General features: G+C 40.2%; 1 protein-coding gene across 2 annotated transcripts in view; it reads right to left on the bottom strand.

Annotated features, from left to right (window-relative positions):
* The window catches only part of DNAH5 (dynein axonemal heavy chain 5), a 159,626-nt gene that overhangs the window by 126,972 nt on the left and 12,927 nt on the right, over positions 1 to 19,727 (bottom strand). The window contains exons 1-3 of one of the 2 annotated variants that reach the window (XM_086609044.1): positions 10,095 to 10,151; positions 5,139 to 5,273; positions 2,082 to 2,166 (exon numbers count right to left, since the gene is read on the bottom strand). Coding sequence is in view for 1 of the 2 variants with exons in the window: in XM_086609042.1 (XP_086465168.1) it covers positions 2,082 to 2,166; positions 5,139 to 5,273 (220 nt within the window). In the remaining variant the exon portion in view is untranslated. Of the gene's footprint in view, positions 1 to 2,081; positions 2,167 to 5,138; positions 5,274 to 10,094; positions 10,152 to 19,727 lie in introns of those variants that run through there. The other variant, XM_086609042.1, reaches the window with a different exon arrangement.

Genomic DNA, 19,727 nt, shown 5'->3' with positions numbered 1-19,727 from the left:
AAGTACATCAAGGGCTCTGTCACCAGCAAAACAGTCTTGACTCCGAGAATTTTATTAATTTGATTTATTGCCAATTAACATAAACTTCACTATCATTGTACTTCAGTAATTACAGAGGCTGGACCAGCAACAGCCATGCCAGTTTTCCGGGCATTCCCACAATATATGGTGATGGAGTAGGTAATATACTCTGCAGTCTCTTTAGAAAAGATGTACTGTTACTGAGAAGGGTGCTAGAAGTTTTTAAGCTGCATATTGAAAGTGCCATGCAAAACATTGCAAAAAACTGCATGTGAGGGTGGGCATAAAACCAGACTTTGAAATGATCCCTTAGGGCTCTGGAGGACATCTTCCTGAACTCAGAGATACATGGTCTAATGCTCTACAGGGACACAAAATATCTTGTGGGCACCCTTCACAGGGTCATCTTCAGCCCTAACAGAAGTGTTCACTGATCCACATCAGGTCAGAGAACCAGCTTGTATTTGAGGTAGAGTGTAGTAAGTGCCCTTGGCAACAAGATGCATGCAATACCACAAAAATTCACTGCACTTCACTAATTAGTAGCCATCACTAGAACTGTGATTTTTGCTTTGCTAGCCTGGGAACCACAGCCCCAGAACGATCAGCACAGAAAATTCTTCTACAAAGTCTGCCCCACCTAAGAAGGAAAGATGTACAGCACAAGCTGCACACTGTGCTGGTATTACAAGTAACTGTACGCTTACAGCTGTGGGCAAAGGCAGCCTCCAACCCACTCACTTCATCCCACACTCACCTGTCTTCTCCTTCATCATCAGTTCTTTTTTTTTTTACTTTTTTCACTTTTTTTTTTTTCCTCCAATGTGCATGGTCTTTGGGGGGTTTTGGCTTATTTGCCCAATGCACACGTTGCTGTGAATTTGTTTGGGGTTTGTTTTTATTTCTCCAACTTTCAGTGTTGCCTGCATCTAGCACCACATCCCAAAGACCAAAGGCCACCATGGTCATACCATAGAGTCATCTGACCAGTTTAATGGTGGGGTGAGGGGCACTCTGACTAGATTTCCAGGCTTTGCCCTTGCCTCACGCTCTCTCCAACATACTTCCAACACTTCAACTCAAGCAAGTTAAAACTTGCTTAGCAAATTTCTAAATTAGTGGCTGAGTTTACATTTTCATTTGATTTTCTTTCTATGAGCATTTAAATTTTAATTATTAAAGTTGCTTATATCATATTAAACAGTCTTTTCATACCTTTTAGGTATACATACACATATACTGAAAATACATAAGGTATAAATACATACTTGTACACTCATATAGGTATATGTTTACATATGTATAAACACATATATTTATACAGATACACATAGATATATTTACAAGGGCAATGTACATCCAGAGTAAACAAGTGGGGTGAACTCCCACCAAACCATCACAGGGTCTCAGAGGTCACATGGTACCTGGCTAGTCCCAATGGCAGCAGCACTGGAGGCTGAGACAGAAGCCATGGGCAAAGGGAGGATGTCCTTGTCACAGGGGACCTGAGCTGCCTCCAGGGTAAGTGAGAAGGAGGCTTCCCCCAGAAGTGTGGTAACATGGAGACACTGGGGAAGGGAAGGGGATATGAGCAGAAGGGAATTCTGGAATAATGGCCCCACTACACATAATGCAGGCCTCCTTGAGGCCATTTGTCATGTAAGAGGACCACCTGGATGGATGGTCATGTATCAAGAAATGTGGAGGGCTTCTAGGTAAGACTGGTGCCATGGTTGGAGAGGAAGGGGGAGAGCATCTGTCACTGCTCACCTTGTAAGAAAGTCATGGTTTAAATATCAAAAACTATTTCCCAGACCTCAGGCAAGAGTTGCTAGGCTCGCGAGGAAGTACCTTGCTGCTGCATGCTAGCAATATGCGGAAGTGCACTAAGAAGCTTCAGTAAATTCATCAGTCCTTCGTGAGCAAGGACTGATGTCCTAGTTTGACCAAACTTGACTTGCCTTAACCCTCAGTTTGTAAGAACTTTACCATTTGCTTTTTCTTTGCACACTTGCTCAGCACAACTATAACATGTTGCAGGAGAACCGAAGTTGTTTTACCCGTATCAGTTGACTCCACATCTTGATAGTAGAACATCAGATGACGCAGACCTCCAGGGGCCAGGAATTTCTCAATGCGCTCTATCTGTTTGAGACCATGTTGAGATCATTATGCATAGCATACCCACCATGAAAAGTTTAAGTTGCTCAGATTTTTAACATAAGGGGCTGAAAAATACTCATCATGTTATCATTGTTCAATAACGAAGTTATATCAGGCCAATTACTACCACCCATAAAATGACTGAGTTGTCTTGTCCTTTAGCAACACACACCTACTTAATTGAATCATTTACATTTTTCCATGATGAACACAATTTAATATAGCCAGGCCATGTTTCAGTTTACTGAAACCACTTACAGTACATGCTGTGTATCGTCTCTCAAACTGAGGCCACAGGGCATTTATTCATTTACTGAAGCACAGCAACACCTCATTGAAGTCCCTCACCCATGTTATTCTTACTGCCATTCAGCTAACTAGCTGAAAGCAGAAAACACATAGTTGCAACTTTTCCATATCATAGCAAGAAAGGAAACCTTTATTTATTAATATTTTAAGCATCAGGACAATTTCACAGTTCTCCCTCAATTTAAGGCTGCCATCAAGCATCCTCGAACCATGTGTTGGTAGTGCAGTCCAGGAATCTCATGTAGAGGCCATACAGGCCTAGGAAGAAAGTCAGTTGCTCTATGCTAGTACGATGAACAGTGTTTCAGTACTTCAAAGTCTGGCCCAATCCATTCTTTTTCTAGATCTATGAGTCATTGTTTCATATAGCCTCTAACTACATAGAAATCTTCCAGCAGAAAAGGCTTCTACTTCTAGAAGTCCTTCTTCAGAAACGTTTGCTGGTGCCATTTGTGCTTCCCAGTGCAGGAAAAAATGCTGAGAGATCACCAGCAGCAGGAAGACAGACACATTTATCCCTCTTCCATTAATAACGCGCCTCAGTTACTCCAACATCACATAAACTGCTATTCCAGAAAACCTTGGCCAAGCCCTCCAAGATGAGATCAAAGCAACTATTACAGTTTTCTCTTTCCAAGTATAACAGCTGCCAGCTTCATCTGACAATTATTCTCAGGCAATATACTTTGCCAGGAAACCCATTTAGAGATAAAATGCACAAAGGCTGAAAAAAGTTTTGCTTTTTAACTTGTGTTACAGTGTTCTGCACAGCTTATGTTCCTATATCACATGGAATCACAGACATATTGAAAGGGACTTCTGGGAGATCTTGAGTCCAGTCTCCTATATCAATGACGGTTCAGGTTATTTAGAGCTTTGCCTTGGCTGAGCCTCAAAAACCTCAAGGAGAGAAATTCCACAACTCACTTGAGTAACCTATTGCCATGCTGCATTACCCTCCTGGTGTAGAAAGCTCTCTTAACGTCCAATTTGCAAGTCGTGGCTATTGCCTTTGTCATATCATCTGCAACTGCTGAGAAGAGTTGAGCTCTTTCATCATTGAGTAACCACTCTTAAAGTAACCACAGGCTATTTCACTGCCCCTCAAACTCTTATTCTCCCTCTTCTTATACTTTACATGCCCTGTGTCCTTCACTATCTTGGTAGTCTTCATCTGGACTTTCTTCCATTTCCCAACACCATTAGCACTGAAATGGGAATGCCTAAATTGAAGATACACAAATGGAAAGAGAATACAAGAGAGAACAAAAAAACCCCACAACTATGTTTACTTCTGTCCTAGTTTTAGCTGGGACAGAGTTTTTAACAGCTAGAAGAGCTCCGTGGTTTGGTTTTACTCAGAGGCTCACTCTGAGAAGAATGCTCATAGCAAGTTGATATTTGTGGTTGGATGTGAAACTCCAAGGACTTTTCAGTGTGCCGGAGTGCAGAAGCACGGCGGGATAAGGGAGGAGCATAGCTGGGACAAGGGGGACATGATTCCCCTTGTGATTTGTGGTGGAACTTAAGATTGAGGGCCAAACTGGCCAATTAGTATTCCACATCATGCAGCGTCATGCCCAGTATAAAAGTGAGGGACAGCCGGGAAGAAGGGCTTTTGCGCTTTGGCTCTTTCGACGCTTTTGATCTTTTGCGCTTGCTGCGCTGTTGCTCTGTTGTTTTTTCTTTCTTTTTTTTCTCTCTCTCCCAGCACTCCCACTCTCGGAGTACTCTCTCTCCTTCTCTGCCCCTCTCTATTTCAGGGCCTTGCATTCGTCTGGGATTGCAGCTTTGGGACGAGACGGGCTTCGCATACGAGGGGGTGGTGAGCACCTACACTGTGTATTAAATCATCTGTATTAAATCGTTCTTATCTCAACCCCACGGGTTTCCCGTTTATCCTTTAATTCTCTCCCTCATTCCTGGGGGTGGGGGAGGGGGAGTGACCGGCTGTGTGGGGGGGGCGGTTCAACCTAACCCACGAAAACTTCAGTGTCCAGGAGGAGTAAAACAGAATCTACTTGGTTTCCACCTGGGTTTTAAAGCAATCATTATTTCCTTCCGAATCACAAAACGTATCTCCATTGCATATAATACCATCAACTCTGATGCACCGTTTCCTCAACACACATATTTCTAACTGCTTACTCCCTGCATTAACCCTTATGGAGTCAGTCAGATCACTCAGTCATTCTATTTTGTCAAGTAGTTTCCACTCAATTCAATTTTCTAAACTAGACTACAATGCAGTCTCACGTATGCTGGCGGCAGCCTAACAGAAACAACAATAACAAGCGGTCTGCTGTGGACAGGACTCTTAAATCTGTATGTACTATATATTCAAGGATTGAGAGACTTCATGCTGTGGATCCAGTACGAAATACAGTCACAGGTTTTACTGTACTATCTATAACTTTTGGAATGCAGAAATTCTTATTCCTTTCGAAATTGATATTGTTACAATAGGTCCTGCAACTAAGGACGCTTTTGTTCAACTTAATTACAAAATGCTGAGAAATATTTTTTCGATGAGAAGACTCGAGTAATCTCAGACACAAAGTCTGACAACTATCTCACCGAGTATTTGATGGTAGTATCAACTCTAAAGCACCCTATGAGCTTTACTATCAAATTCATCAGATTACCTGGTTACCATCAAGAATTGCATCTTCTACTTCTGCTTTGTCCAGGTTCACACAAGAGGCAACGGTATCCAGTAAGTAATCATGCCTGCCATCCAGCCGAGCACGTTTAGCCTCCCTCTCTTCCTTGAGCTTTTGCTGTTATAAAACAGAAAGCAGACAATGAATAATTCACAATCTATTTTGAAGACAAAAATAAAGAATATTGTAAAATTTATTTTTAAAAAAAGAGACTACCGCATTTTTCCATACTTGTAGTTTATGTTTTTAAGGCACTCAAACAAAATTTTTAGAAGTGACTCCTGTTACGATTTTACAGCTGATTTCCTGTGTTCTATTTTCAGATTTAGCATAAAATTTCTATCACCAGTCTTTGTACAGTATTATTTATTTGTTGAAAGGCTTTGTAGGAAAAAATTAAAAAAAAAAAAAGGTATTTTATGTGTATGACTCCATCATTCTGCAAGTTATCTTCAACAACCTAGGTCCTTAGCCCCAGCTTTTCAGTCTAGTCACATAGGACCATCAAGTCAAGACGTGACTTTGATCCAGCTTTGTTATCTGTGGAAGACATTGTAAGCATTCTCTAATAAAGACAGATGCTGCTGGAGGAAGCTAGGGTTTCATACATTATCTCTTTAATATAATGAGAAGTAAAACAAGCCACAAGCCTCAAGGTACACAAGTGTTTACAAATGTGCTTAACTATAGCTATTATACCATTCTTCAAGCAGTATCCCTACTCTTCTAATTAAGTTGAATTCCCATATGCAAGACACCTCATTACATTATAGACAAAATAGCCTTCTGGAATAGTAACTGGTATTATTGTGCTTGCGGATTACAAGATTTAATATCACTTCATTTTCAAAAGAAATTTAGAATTATGTTTCATTGGTGGTAAATTCAATCTTTATTTCCCCAATGATTATGAAAAATCTAGTAACTCTATAAAGTATGCACAAGTGATTTATCCACAAGCTTCTGCAGAGCCAATAGGACTTGCATAATATACTTTATACCCTTATGTAAATATCTTTCCTACTTCCTGGAGGAATTTTCAAATATTTGGTAAACTCGTAATTACCAGAATGCCTTCATAAATGCTGAATGTACTGGAAATGTTTTTCCATGTAAAAGACAAACATACAAATCCTGTTCTTTACACAGATATGCCTGAAGAATGCAGTAGCATACTAATTTGTACATGTACCTTATGCTATTTTACCTCTGTCATTCCCTAACATGGTCTCCACTTTCCAAAAGTGAAATGTCATCACAGGATAGGCCTTTCCTACATGTTCTCAAATCAAGGTAGAAATTTTCCCCCTAGTTAGACATTCAAAAAGCAACTGGTTTGGGCTGAATCAGCTTCACACTGGATGATAACAGTAGAAGCCTAAAAACTGTTGTTTCAGTAATTTGAGCACATCTGTTAATGCATCTTTAACATTGTCCTGGTTTTGACTGGGAGAGAGTTAATTTTCTTCATTGTAGCTAGTATAGGGCTACGTTTTGGATTTGTGCTGAAAACAGTGTTGATAACAGAGGGATGTTTATTTATTGCTGAGCAGCACTTAAACACAGTCAAGGCCTTTTCTGCTCCTCACATCACCCCACCAACAAGTAGGCTGGGGAGGAGACAGCTGGGACAGCTGACCCCAACTGACTAAAGGCATATTGTGTACCATATGATGTCATGCTCAGCGTATAAAGCTGAGGAAAGAAGGAGAAATGGAGGGATGTTCGGAATGATGGTGTTTGTCTTCCCAAGTAACCATTAGGCATGACGGAGTCCTGCTTTCCTGGAGATGGCTGAACACCTGCCTGCCCATGGGAAGTAGTGAATGAATTCCTTGTTTTGCTTTGCTTTTACTTCACCTATTAAACTATTTTTATCTCAAATTACAAGTTTTCTCACTTTTACCCTTCCGATTCTCTCCTCCATCCCACTAGTGGGGAAGTGAGCAAGCAGCTGGATGGGGCTTAGTTGCCAGATAGGGTTAAACCACAGTGAACATACACAAATACAAGCAATACTCTGCCAATTAGTTAGCTTCTATGCAATTCAGCAAAAAGCTCCTTTTTTTTTTTTTTTCTCACTTAAACTACAGAGACAACTTTTGTACTCTGCTGTGCTTCCAGCATCAAACTCCAGATATATTGCTACACAAGGTATTCATCTTGCATCAGTTCCCAACTTCACCTATACAGATGGCCCTTGATATATTCGTAGACTCCATTTCTTCTACAAGTTGCTGTTTATGCAGGCTGAAATCATGTGCATCTTCTTGTCAAACTAGGTAATCATGCCCTGATGTTTGTTTCGGTTCTTTTAATGCTTTCCAATCCTCTAACTGCTGTCTCTGAAGTCCTATAACAAATATACTAGCTATTGTATGCTGTTTACATAGCATTAGGCCATATTCAATGTCTGAGTCCAGTAACAAGGGCATTTGTTAACATGTCACAAAACTTTAAAAGTCTAGTTAACTTAAATTCTTCTAATGAACTGTACCTAGAGAAAATAGGGAATTATTAGCTAGATAGTAAAGCCATAGTTTTATGAAGATTAACACATTCACTTGCATTTATCACGTCACTTCCGGAAGGCATTTGCATTCTTATGGTGGATATCTCTCTAATTAATGGAAGCTGTATGCATGTTTTTCCTGATGGTCACTAAAATGTAATTCAACAACACACCCTGCCTGTCATGCTTCCATATTTTGATGATCTGCCACTTCTAAGAACTTGCTTCGCCTCCCCAGATGAAGTGTTCCCCAATCACAGACTCTCACTTCTCATTTGTTGCAGTCATCAGAAGACTCTTCTGCCTCACTTTTAGGAGTAGGTTGTCCCCAATACAATAGAATAAACCTAACTTCGGTCCTTTCAATAGCAAGCCATTCATTCAAATATCTAAAAACATTCAGAAGTTTTTGAAGAACTAGTCAAAACATCAGTTTCCATTTGCATGCTCCTTAGAGAATAAATTTTTAAGATGTTCTTTACTTAAGATTAGGAATTTCAGAGAATGAATTGCAAGAAAATGTCAAGCTTTCTACCTCTCATTCCTCCCTCCCCCTCATCTTTAAGAGCCCGACATAAATGAGCAAAAGGCTCATGGAGGAACAAGCAGATTTCTATTCCAGATTTGTTTCCTTCCTGATTTTTGCACAGTGTGCATTTCAGGCTCTCAATTCTTTTGTATCAACCAGAACTTCCATGCAGGAACTCACAAACCTGTTCCGAAACTCAGTCTTTGGACTTCAAGATGTTAACTTTAACTACCCTCCCATCTTGCTTCAAACTACCAATGCGGTCATGGCCTAGGAGTTTTTGTATATTTTACGTCCTGCAGGATTCACTAAAGAAGTACATATCCCTAAACAGTATCTGTGAAAAAAAAAATACTAAAAAACAGGCATATTTATACAATTCAAATAAACACCATTTAAAAGAACACTGAAAGAGTAAGACTTGAAGATGGAAGTATTGCTAAAATACATAAGCTATCACTTACGTAGGTAAGAGAGGAATTGCTGGTTCGTGCAGTAACACTTACATGCAAACCCTGAAAAGTACCAGTAGCAATTCAAGGTCATACAACAAAGTCACCTCATAATGCCCTCTGATGTAGGAGGATCCAGATGGCACAGTATTTACAAGAGAGAAATGCTTTCTCACTTAGGTATCTGGAAGCATTGTCCAAGTTTTTATATGGTATAGCTTTACCTGAGTTCTTCATTTAAAGAACAGCAGCACAGTCACATTTAGTTTTGGGTTTCTATTCTCCCTCTTAGTTAGTTATGAAGGTAAGAAAAGCCATATGACACAGACCCACAAAAGATGCATGTCCAAAGCTAAACTAATCAACCGAAAAGTACTACTTTGATGATTAGTCTACTTATAACAAGTGACTTGTTTTATGTTAGATAAAAATTTAAGATTCCTAATACTCAAATACCAAAAATTAACCACAGGAAACTAATTTCAGGAGACATCTTCTCCTGAAGCAGAATAAAGGGGAGATTTCTAAACCCATTTTAACATATGCCTAAACCCATGACTATCAATCTGAAGCAAAATATGGCGATTAAGTCAAAATTTAAAAAAAGTTTCTAACTACCACAAGAATATATAAGCATATATATTTAAGCAGAAGGTACTAAAAGAGCAGAAGTCAGAGATGCCAAGGGTCCTTCCTTTGAAACAACAGCCTCAGAAACCAAATATTGACTATTGCCAAGTTCTCCATTACAGAGTGCAGTTGCTGACGTGTCTGCAGACACTTAAACAGAGTAGCATGACTTATTTAGTATGCAAGTCATAACTGCACAAGTTAAAACTTGTTCCTGAACACAGTCTTAACAACTTCTATATTTTATTATTGTTTCTCAATGCTATATAGCATCCTCAAAGTTCTAATCCCCTTTTACAAATATGGGAAGAGTGAAGTTAAACTTCAGTTTTCCAGGGTGGCAGAGCCTACCTCATTTTGTTGCCACATCTAGCATCAAGCACTTTATTGCACCAGTATAACATTTGTGAAATTATGCCATTACCAGACCACTACAACAATTGACAAGATACAAGTATCAACAGTCAAACGCATAAATATCTCCCAGTGTAAATTTGCCTTTCAAAACAAGTTGTGCAACTAAGCCTTGATTGATACCCTACCAATTAACTTAAAAGACCAGTTACACACAAAAAAAATACCTCTCATGACAAACACTTATCCCAAATACCATTTTGCTTTAAAAGGCAAAGATATTATATATATTATATATAAATATGTTGCATTTTTATAGAATTAGAATGTTTTGTGAAACCAAGATCATCCACTTACACCATTTTAAAACACATTTTTTCTACATCCTCCCTCCCCAATCAACACCTTTATTCAAGCTATACAGTTATTAGTCTCGACTTAGTAAAGTTCAGTTTCCTTACCTTTATAACTCTGCCAATGCTCTGTTTCCACAGATGCTTTCTTCCAGCTCTAAACATTGTACTATTTGATACAAGCATCAAGCACTCTTTTTCAGCAACAAGCCTTAAACCATGGAGCAAGCTTCTTGATTCATCATTTTGCGCTCTCCCCCTAACCTTTGGCTGATATTTGTTTGGTTACTTATCTGTAGGAACACCAAAAAAACCTCTAGAAAACACAGTAAGGACCTGAAAAGCCAGCAACTATTAACCTTAGCTCTGTATTTAAAATTGAGTTCTAATGTACATTGAAATTACCTGAAAACTAAATTAGACTACTTTAGAAACTAGAGGTCTCTAACCACCAGAATTTACTGCCTGTAGATTAGGGGTTGAAAATTACTGCTACCAACCAGAGTGTTGTTAAGGTGATACTGTTTATATACAAACACCACTTGATACCATTCATCATGCTCAAGGGCAACATAACCATTTGCAAAAGTCAATTTTATAACAGCTTATCTGATTTGTGCTTAGCCTTCTTAAGTAATCCTCGTGTCAACAGACATCTTTTTTCCTTGTCACAGATGATTGTTTAAATATATAGTAAAAACAGTCAAGCAGCTTTCAAATAGCCTTTACCTACAGACTACTAAATTACCAAGTTTCCTATTCATTTTTTTTTTTATACAAGCACATTCAGGCTCAGTTATTTTTCAGTTGTACAATGGTTGCTTAATACAGCATTTTTACTTTGGCAAGGAATGTTAAGTTTTTTCCTTCTGAAAATAGTCTTAATTTTTTCTACTTCAGTGACAGAATCTGATATCCTCTTGAAAAAAAATAATGATCCAATATTAGGAACAAGAAAAACAATAAATTTTTACAGCTATTTCAGACTTAGAATGCCCATAAATATTTCTGCTTCCACTCATATCAATGTGAATCATGTCTAAAATCACTTGACAACCTTAGTGTCGATACAAATCACATGAGTAAACACCATTTTCCTCACATTATCTTATTTTTCCATACAATTTTCCCACCTACTATAGTCAAATCTGAATATATATACATGTGTGAAAGAGACTGAAATATTTACATTTAGTGTAAAAGTAGACATCTAGAACTTTCTCTGAACCCTTTACAGCTTTCTCTCAAAATTCAACATACTATTAAATATTACATATTGAGCTAATTCCTTTATATATTTCAGAACACTGAAGAATATTTTTTTTCCTTTGCAGGATGTACATGATTTCTAATGTAAAAACTCAACCCAAGAGGCTTAACTTTACCATGCATCAAGTAAAGCTCTTTTTGAAGGGAAAAAAAAAAAAATCTCTCAGACAACCACATAAGAATCATAGAGCTTTGCCATAAAATGATATAAGGTCATAACAACTAACTCACATAACCACAAAATCATGTAGGTTTAAAGAGATCTCTGCAAGTCATCTAGTCCAGTCTTCTGCTCAAAGCAAGTTCAATTAGAGGAGGTTGCTCAGAGATGTATGCAGTTGAGCTTTGAATCTCTCAAAGGATGGAGATTCCACAAGCTCTTTGGATGTTACAACAGCATTTGAACACCCAACATAAAGATTGCTCCCATCTATCTAACTGGAGCCTCCTACGTTCCACCTTCTTCTCAGTAAGAGTAACAGAACACTGGAACAGGCTGCCCAGAGAGGTTGTGGAGTCTCCTTCTCTGGAGATGTTCAAAACCCGCCTGGACGCGTTCTTGTGTGATCTAATCTAGGTGGTCCTACTCCAGCAGGGGGATTGGACTAGATGATCTTTGAGGTCCCTTCCAATCTCTAACATTCTGTGATCAGTTTTCCTCGGTCCTGTTTTCCTCTAGGGCAGTCCTTCATAGGATCCTGCCAGCCAGATCCCTGAAGAAGTAAAAAATCCACTGTCCTGAGGTCTAAAGTTGTGACCCTACTGATTGTCTTGCTCACTTCTCTCAGAGTTTTAAGCTCCACAGTCTCACAATCACTGCAGGCAAGGCTTCCCTCAACCTCCACATCTTCAACTAGTTCATTCTTGTTTGTGAATGGCAAGCCCAGCAGAGCATCTCTGTCAGCTCATTTATCATCCGCAAAAAGAAATAGTCTTCAAACTCCAGAAATCTCAGTCATTTAAATAACTCAGATTGTGGTATTTTTACACTAATTAAAAGGCTGACAAAATAAAAATTACAATCTATCATGATGAGGAATTATCTAATCCATGGAATGGATTAATATGTGTTAATATAAAATAATCACAAATCATTAACTTGCACGGAAAACTTTTGTAGCTGTAGTATATCCTAAGTCAGGTCTCAGTCAGGACCTTTTCATTAGTCTGCATTTACAGTACTAATAATATGCTGATCTTTGTTACAGTCTTGAAAAAAAATTTTATGTTTATGGAAAGTAACTTCCTGTGATCTTCGACCTCATTATGTGTTAAAAGGAAAACCTGAAAATAATGAAGTGGTTGAGCCAGTACTTAACTGCCATTGTCAGATGAGTATTGTCCTCAGGTCAAAAGCCAGACTTCCAGCAGAGCCCATTCAGCATACCATTAAAACTGCCAACAACCCAGAAGGCTAAGCAGCAACCTTCTGGTTAGCAGCCATATTCAAGACTCTTATCACCTGCATCACGTCTTTGCCTTACAAGTCAAAAAACCAAATAATGCTCAGCCTCAAGCTTGATATAGCTGGTAACTGCTGAAACTGCTATAAAAATATTTCTTTAGGAATTTGCTTTACATCCACGAGAACATTAGTTTGAATAGAGTAACATGGCTATGTAAATGGACCCAATAATCCAGGTTCATTTTAAAGATTTTTGAACAGAACAGTTCTTGCTGAAGACAGGGTCATGTAATCAACAACTTAACAAGGACTCCTTGTTTTATCACAGTAACAGATTTAACACTTACAAAAACATTTTTATCATTTGAAAAAGAAAAAAGTTTTCTTGCAATTTTTAATCAACTCTAAAAAAAAAAGTGAGTAATGGTCTTTTACCTTTTATTTTATTGATGATCCACAATCAGATCTGTGATTTGAAAAACACATTTTCATCCCAGATGCTTCAGGAGGAGAAGATCCATGCTGAAGTTACATAATTTTTAGTAACGTAATATATACACTACAGAGGATACGCAGTCTTGTATTATAACTCAGCATTCTCAGAATAATTTTAATATGTCATGTATCTCTGGATAGCCTTTAATATGCTCAGAACCAAAAACATTACGTTAGATTTGGGCTAAATCACCACTATGCAGGGCAGCAAAGCCATTAAGCGCACAATCAACTGCTTCAGAGAAAAACCTTTTAGATTAAAATATTAAGTTGTCATATTAGTTTAGGAATTATGAAATTTCAGTTCACAATGTCAAAAGACTTTTTTGCAATGTTCCAGTGCACAGCTTCGGCAACGGGGGTTTCTTTTACTATGGGTAATGACAGACAGTAGTTAGTTGCCATCTAGTGGTTCAAAGCCTAAAGCGCACATTACTTTCACGCTGTTTTCCTAAGACCACAAAGTACAGTCTTGATAAAATTTGGCAACTGAAATTGTCCTCTACAGAGAGAATCACTTACAAATCACAGATGAAAATCTACACTGAATAGAAGTGGAAGAACTTAACAGAAAAGCACATCCTACTCTGCTGCATTCTCTTCGTACAACTGCAATGATAACAACCAAAGCCAAGAGTGGACTTCCTTACCTCGAGCTGCTTTCAAAGTCAAATAACACTGAGGCTTTCATATCTTTAATTAAGGCAAGGATTTTCACATCTTTGTAAAAATGTACATATTTTCTGAGAAAAAATAAAACTTCAACATATTTAGTGATTTCCTACACAAGTAGGCATTTGTGTTGCTTGTCATTCTGAAAGATGTTTTTTGTCCAAAACATCTAATGAGTGTACAATTTGTCAGTCTCCTAATGTCTTACTCCAGCTCAAATAAGTAAACAAACAAAAAAGGCTATTATAGCTGAAAAATACAACTTCTCCCAAGGTAGAAGATCTCTTCATCTTACTTGTTTGATGAGGAAACACATATAACTAAGATTTTAAGCTATGACAATGTCATCTTGCTGCCCAACAAGCCTTTTATGGTGAAAGATGGTACTGCTTAAAGAATTAACCTACCATGTAGGAAGTCCTAGTGTAATTCTCTGCTCTGCTCTAGCCAAGGCATTTGTTCTCCAGGTTCTATTTGCCTATTTATTTTGGTAAAGCAATGGATGTTGTGTTCCTGGACTTGTGCAAGGCATTTGACACTGTCCCACATGACATCCTTGTCTCTAAAATGGTGAGACACGGATTTGACAGATGGACCACTCGGTGGATAAAGAACTGGTTGGATGGTCGCACTCAAAGAGTTGTGGTCAATGGTGCGATGTCTACATGGAGACCAGTGTCAAGTGGTGTCCCTCAGGGGTCTGTTCTGGGTCCAGTGCTGTTCAACATCTTTGTCAGCGACATGGGATGTTGGCATTGAGTGCACCCTCAGTAAGTTTGCCGATGACACCAAGTTGTGTGGTGCCGTGGACTCACTTGAGGGAAGAGATGCCATCCAGAGGGACCTTGACAGGCTTGAGAAATGGGCCAGTGCAAACTGCATGAGCTTCAACAAGTCAAAATGCAGGGTCCTTCACCTGGGTCGGGCCAATCCTAGGCACAAATACAAACTGGGCACAGAGTGGGTTGAGAGTAGCCCTGAAGAGAAGGATTTGGGGGTGTTTACAGATGAGAAGCTCAACATGAGCCGGCAGTGCACTCATGCGGCCCAGAAGGCCAACCGCATCCTGGCATGTATCAAGAGAAGCGTGGTCAGCAGGTCAAGAGAGGTGATTCTCCCCCTCTACTCTGCTCTTGTGAGACCCCACCTCGAATACTGCGTCCAGTTCTGGTGTCCCCACCATAAGAGAGACATAGATTTGTTGGAGCATGTTCAGAGGAGGGCCACAAAGATGATCCAGGGACTGGAGCACCTCTGCTACGAGGACAGGTTGAGGGAGCTGGGATTGTTCAGCCTTGAAAAGAGAAGACTTTGGGGGGACCTAATAGCTGCCTTCCAATACCTGAAGGGAACCTACAGGAAGGCTGGGGAGGGACTTTTTACAAGAGTGTCCACTGACAGGACAAGGGGAAATGGGTTTAAGTTGAAGGAGAACAGATTTAGATTAGATCTTAGGAAGAAATCCTTCAGTACGAGGGTGGTAAGACTTTGGAATAAATTGTCCAGAGAAGTTGTGGATGCCCCCTCCCTGGAGGTGTTCAAGGCCAAATTGGACAGCGCCTTGAGTAGCCTGATCTAGTTGAGAGGCATCCCTGCCCATGACAGGGAGGTTGGATTAGATGATCTCTAAGGTCCCTTCCAGCCTATGCCATTCTATGATTCTATGATTTGATCCACTGCTAAGAAAAAAAAAGCTTAAAGATAGCAAAAACACTGAATATGTAAGTAGACAGATACACATCCATACACAAAATAAATTAGCTATTAATTAGCTTCTGTATAACAAGGTAGACAGGTTGTATGGGTCTTACCAAATGAAGACACGGTATTATGAGGACTGACAATTTCAGTTCAAGTAACCATACAAGTAATAAATTTTCCAATTTGAGAAACTACATAATCTCACACTTTCTCTGCCATTTTCCAGTACCAATTATGTGAACGTTGTGCCCATCAGCTTCAGCTGGAGTAAGGTATGGATTGAAAACAAAAATACCTCAGGTTCTTCAAGTATCCCCAACACTGCTCAAATGTCCCCAATATCCCCAGCACTGCTGACTAAAGAGAGTGATAAATTATCAACATGCAGTTAAAGACCAGGAGGGAAACAAAGTCCAAACTCATTGGAATCTGAGGACACTCCTGAAACTAAGAGAGTGGTTTTGGAAGAAACAGGTTAAGTAAACTTTGTAAGAGTACCCTTAAAAAATAAGATTAGAGTGATGTTTTTAAACCTAGCCTAAGGAAAAGCCAGCAGGCACTAAAGAGTGTGTGGTTTCAAAACACCTATCTATTTGGATGAAGTACAGGGAGCCCTACGTCCTCAAAACGTGATAGAGCAGAGGCTGCCACCTTTCACACTGGAAATCATAGCAAAAGGCTGCAACAAATGTTATTCCTTTGAACAGGGTGTAAGGAAATAGAAAACAAAACAAGTGCATACATGCTTCTACCTAAATGTGACAGGTCCTAGAAACTAAGCTAGGGGAACTGGGACGCTATCTTTGAACAAAGACATTGCTATAGCACTAGAACCTCAGCATAAGGAAGGTGTCGTTGGTACCTTGTGCCATATATCAGGGTATTTACTATACAGGAAACATAGAAAAGCCTACACCGCTGTGAAAGAGCTCAGCTGTGATGGTTTGATGTGGGGGGGTCCTGGTGGCAGGAGAGGGGATTTGCTCCCTGTGGCTTCCCTGGTTTTGGAACCGGGTCAGATCTGATTCTGGCAACCAGATTGGACTCCCATCCCCCTCAGGGTTGAGCCAATCAGCGCCTCTGCGAATTGCCCTATTTAAGTCGGGACAAAGGAACCGGAAAAGGTGCTTTGCCCAGGAGCGAGGAGAGAAGGGAGGAGGGCACTGTCCCCGCTCCCCAGCTCCCGGCCAGGGGCTGCCCACGCCGGGCCGGCGCCACCCACTCAAAATGGCAGTGATGGAGCCACTTGGGGAACTCGTGGGGCACTCCACTCCCGGGGTGCCCACCGGGCTGAGTTCACCCAGAGAGGACTGAGATCTGAGAGAAACAGCCACACCGACACCAGGTCAGTGAAGATGGAATGGGAGGAGGTGTGCCGGAGCTGAGTTTTCCCTGCAACCGGTGGCGAGATGGCAGCAGCCCCCCTGCAGCCAGGATGGACTCGGTGGGGCAGAGACCCACTTGCAGCCCGTGGAGAAACCCATGTTGGAGAAGAGATGCCTGAGCCTGAGGATGGTCGTGAAGCATGGGATGCACGACGAGACAGAGAGGCATCTAGAGTCCGTGGGACGACCCACGCCAGGGAGCGAGTGGCAACAGCTCCCTAAGAATCCAAGACTGGTAAAGCCCACACTGGAGCAATCCGATGGGGAAGGATTGCATCCTGTGGGTAGGACTCACGCTGGAGAAATTTGTGGGTTTTCCTCATGAGTAGGGGATCCACTGGAGCAAGGAAAAATGGTGTTAGGACTCCTCTTCCTTTAAGAAAGGTGTGGCACATGGGATGAACTGACCTGCACTCCCCCATTCCCTGTCCCCCTGCACCGCTGGGGGGGAGGTAGAGCCAGGAAGAAAAGGAAAGGGGGGTGGGGAGGTGTTGTTTTTAAGATCTGGCTTTGTTTCTTTTTATCCTCTCAAGTAACCGGTTTTGTTTGCCTTTGTCCTTTTAAGTAATTTTTAATAAATTGTTTTGCTTTAAGAAAGCCGAGTCTGTTTTGCTCGGGACCATAGTTGGTGGGTGCTCCTTCTCTGTTCTTGTCTCGACCCTCAGTTCTTTTATTATATTTTTCTCCTCTCCATTTCACTGGGGAAGGAGTGAGAGAGCGGCTGTGTGGAATTTAGTTGCCGGGTCGACCTGGAGGGGTTAATAAGTGTTAGTGTAAAGAAGACTGATCTACGTGATCTGAATTTGCAAAAAGCTTTCAGAAAGATCCATTGTCAAATGATTTTAGGAGAAGCATAGGGAAAATGACCCTTCGGAGATAAAGAACATAATTAAATGGTGTGAAGGAGAAGATGGGAATAAAGTTAACAGTTAGTTCTTACAGCAACAAGTCACCAGTGGAGCTCTCCAGGCATCTGCCCAGTCAGGTAAAAAAGTGAAAAACTGTTAGTGTGACAAAGCCTGCAAACAAAACTAAGTTATTGAAGGTAATAAGGATGACCACAAAGAATTACAGAACCTTCCAAGACTGAGCAACTATGTATGAGAGTGGCAGACGAAAATTCCGAACAGGCAAATGGAAAAAGAATATCCCTAATCCTGATTTCAGATATAAAGTGATGGTCTCTGAGCTGATAGTCACTACCATGAAGTCTATTTCTACCTTTGAAAACAATTGGCTAACATATAGTAATTGGTGGTCATCCTGGAGAAGGGCTCAATTACAGATATATGACATCACGTGAACTGAAATCCAGGCCCCAAACCATTCACTAAGAATTAAGACAAACAATGGGCCGACAACTGCTCACTTTTTAAATAATAACTAGCAAAACAGGCAATATTTTCTTCATCTTCTTACTTGGCTCACCGAACAAGTTTACTCCATCATCACACAACTACTAAGCCTGGGACAGGGATAGCACAAGATGCAGACCACCCTCTCTGGCTGCAATAAAGCATGAAACAGGATCAGTCTCAATGCAAAACTTCATCCTGAAGCCCTACGGCCTCCCTTGCTTGTCTGGATTTCTCTTCTTTGTGAGTAGCAGTTAAGCACAGATTCAACAGCGGTCTGGAACCCACCTCAAATTTTGCACCTATTCTTCACATCTGCATAGTCAGATCCGTTTATCACATAAAGGTTCGCTAGTTGGTTAGCATTTCATGAGAATGTGTTTCCATCCCTTTTCTTCCTCATACTGCTCTCTCAGAGGGAAAACGTCTCTGAGGTCCTCATTCTCTCATTTGCATGTTTCTTAAGTAGAGACATCAGCCTCCAGTGTAAAACAGGCAGCCACCTTCAAGGTTTCTTATGGAAGAGGATCCAATACTTGGACTTCCCACTTTAGAAGGGTTCTTGAGGATTACTTCACTTGGAAGCAATGTTTACCAATTAACAATTCAGTCTTGAGGACTTTTCAAACTACCATAGATACATTTCAAATATAAATGCAGTGGCATCTACTTTTTCTTTCTTATAGCACCCATATGTTTGTCCCATTTTTCTCTGTCACCACAAAAGTTCTTGCCAATCTATGTAAAAATAGAGGATTCAGCAAATCTTTGGTTATAATTAGAAAAACCTCTAACAGACCACATTTGATACATATATGCACACACCCCCCTACAAGCCAGCCATTCCTACAGCAAAGTAGCTCACAGGCTCCTATACAAAGACAACACCATAATACCATCTGCAATGGAAGTGCAAATGATGGTATTCAGCAGGTGTTGTCTAGCATTAAACAATTATAATATTCTCTTTTCAAGCTGTTGCATGGCAAACAAAGCACCATTGTAATAACGGTTCATAGACTGACTAACTTTTTGCTCATTTAACCTTAGAAATAAAGTTGTTTTTCTTTCCTGCAGGCTCCACACCAGGAAGCTAAGACAGAGTGTTCTTACTTGCTAACTGGGCAGCATATTTTTGAATTCAGCATGTTTATGATTAAATCAGAACTGCTTTAGTATTAAGTCATGCATTTTAAAGGTGAACTCTAAACTCATAAGATTCACACTCATCCAACTCTGCATTTTTTCATTAATTGGTGATAATACACACCTCAAAAGTTGAGGGACCAGTTCTTGAGAGATTTCACTGGTGTGTTGTTTTTCTTCGGCAAATGCACAGTGAAGCTTAGAACCACCATCCCAGCAGACAGTAGGGCAATGTCTTTTTTTCTTTCCATGCTGCCAAAAGGGAATACTCCCCAGGTCAGACTGCATATTAGCCCAAAGCTTACTCAGAGTG

The sequence above is a fragment of the Tauraco erythrolophus genome, chromosome 3 (genome assembly GCF_009769465.1).
Source record: "Tauraco erythrolophus isolate bTauEry1 chromosome 3, bTauEry1.pri, whole genome shotgun sequence".
Lineage (NCBI taxonomy): Eukaryota > Metazoa > Chordata > Aves > Musophagiformes > Musophagidae > Tauraco > Tauraco erythrolophus.
Note: the sequence above shows the minus strand (reverse complement) of the source record. Positions and strands in the feature narration are given on the sequence as shown.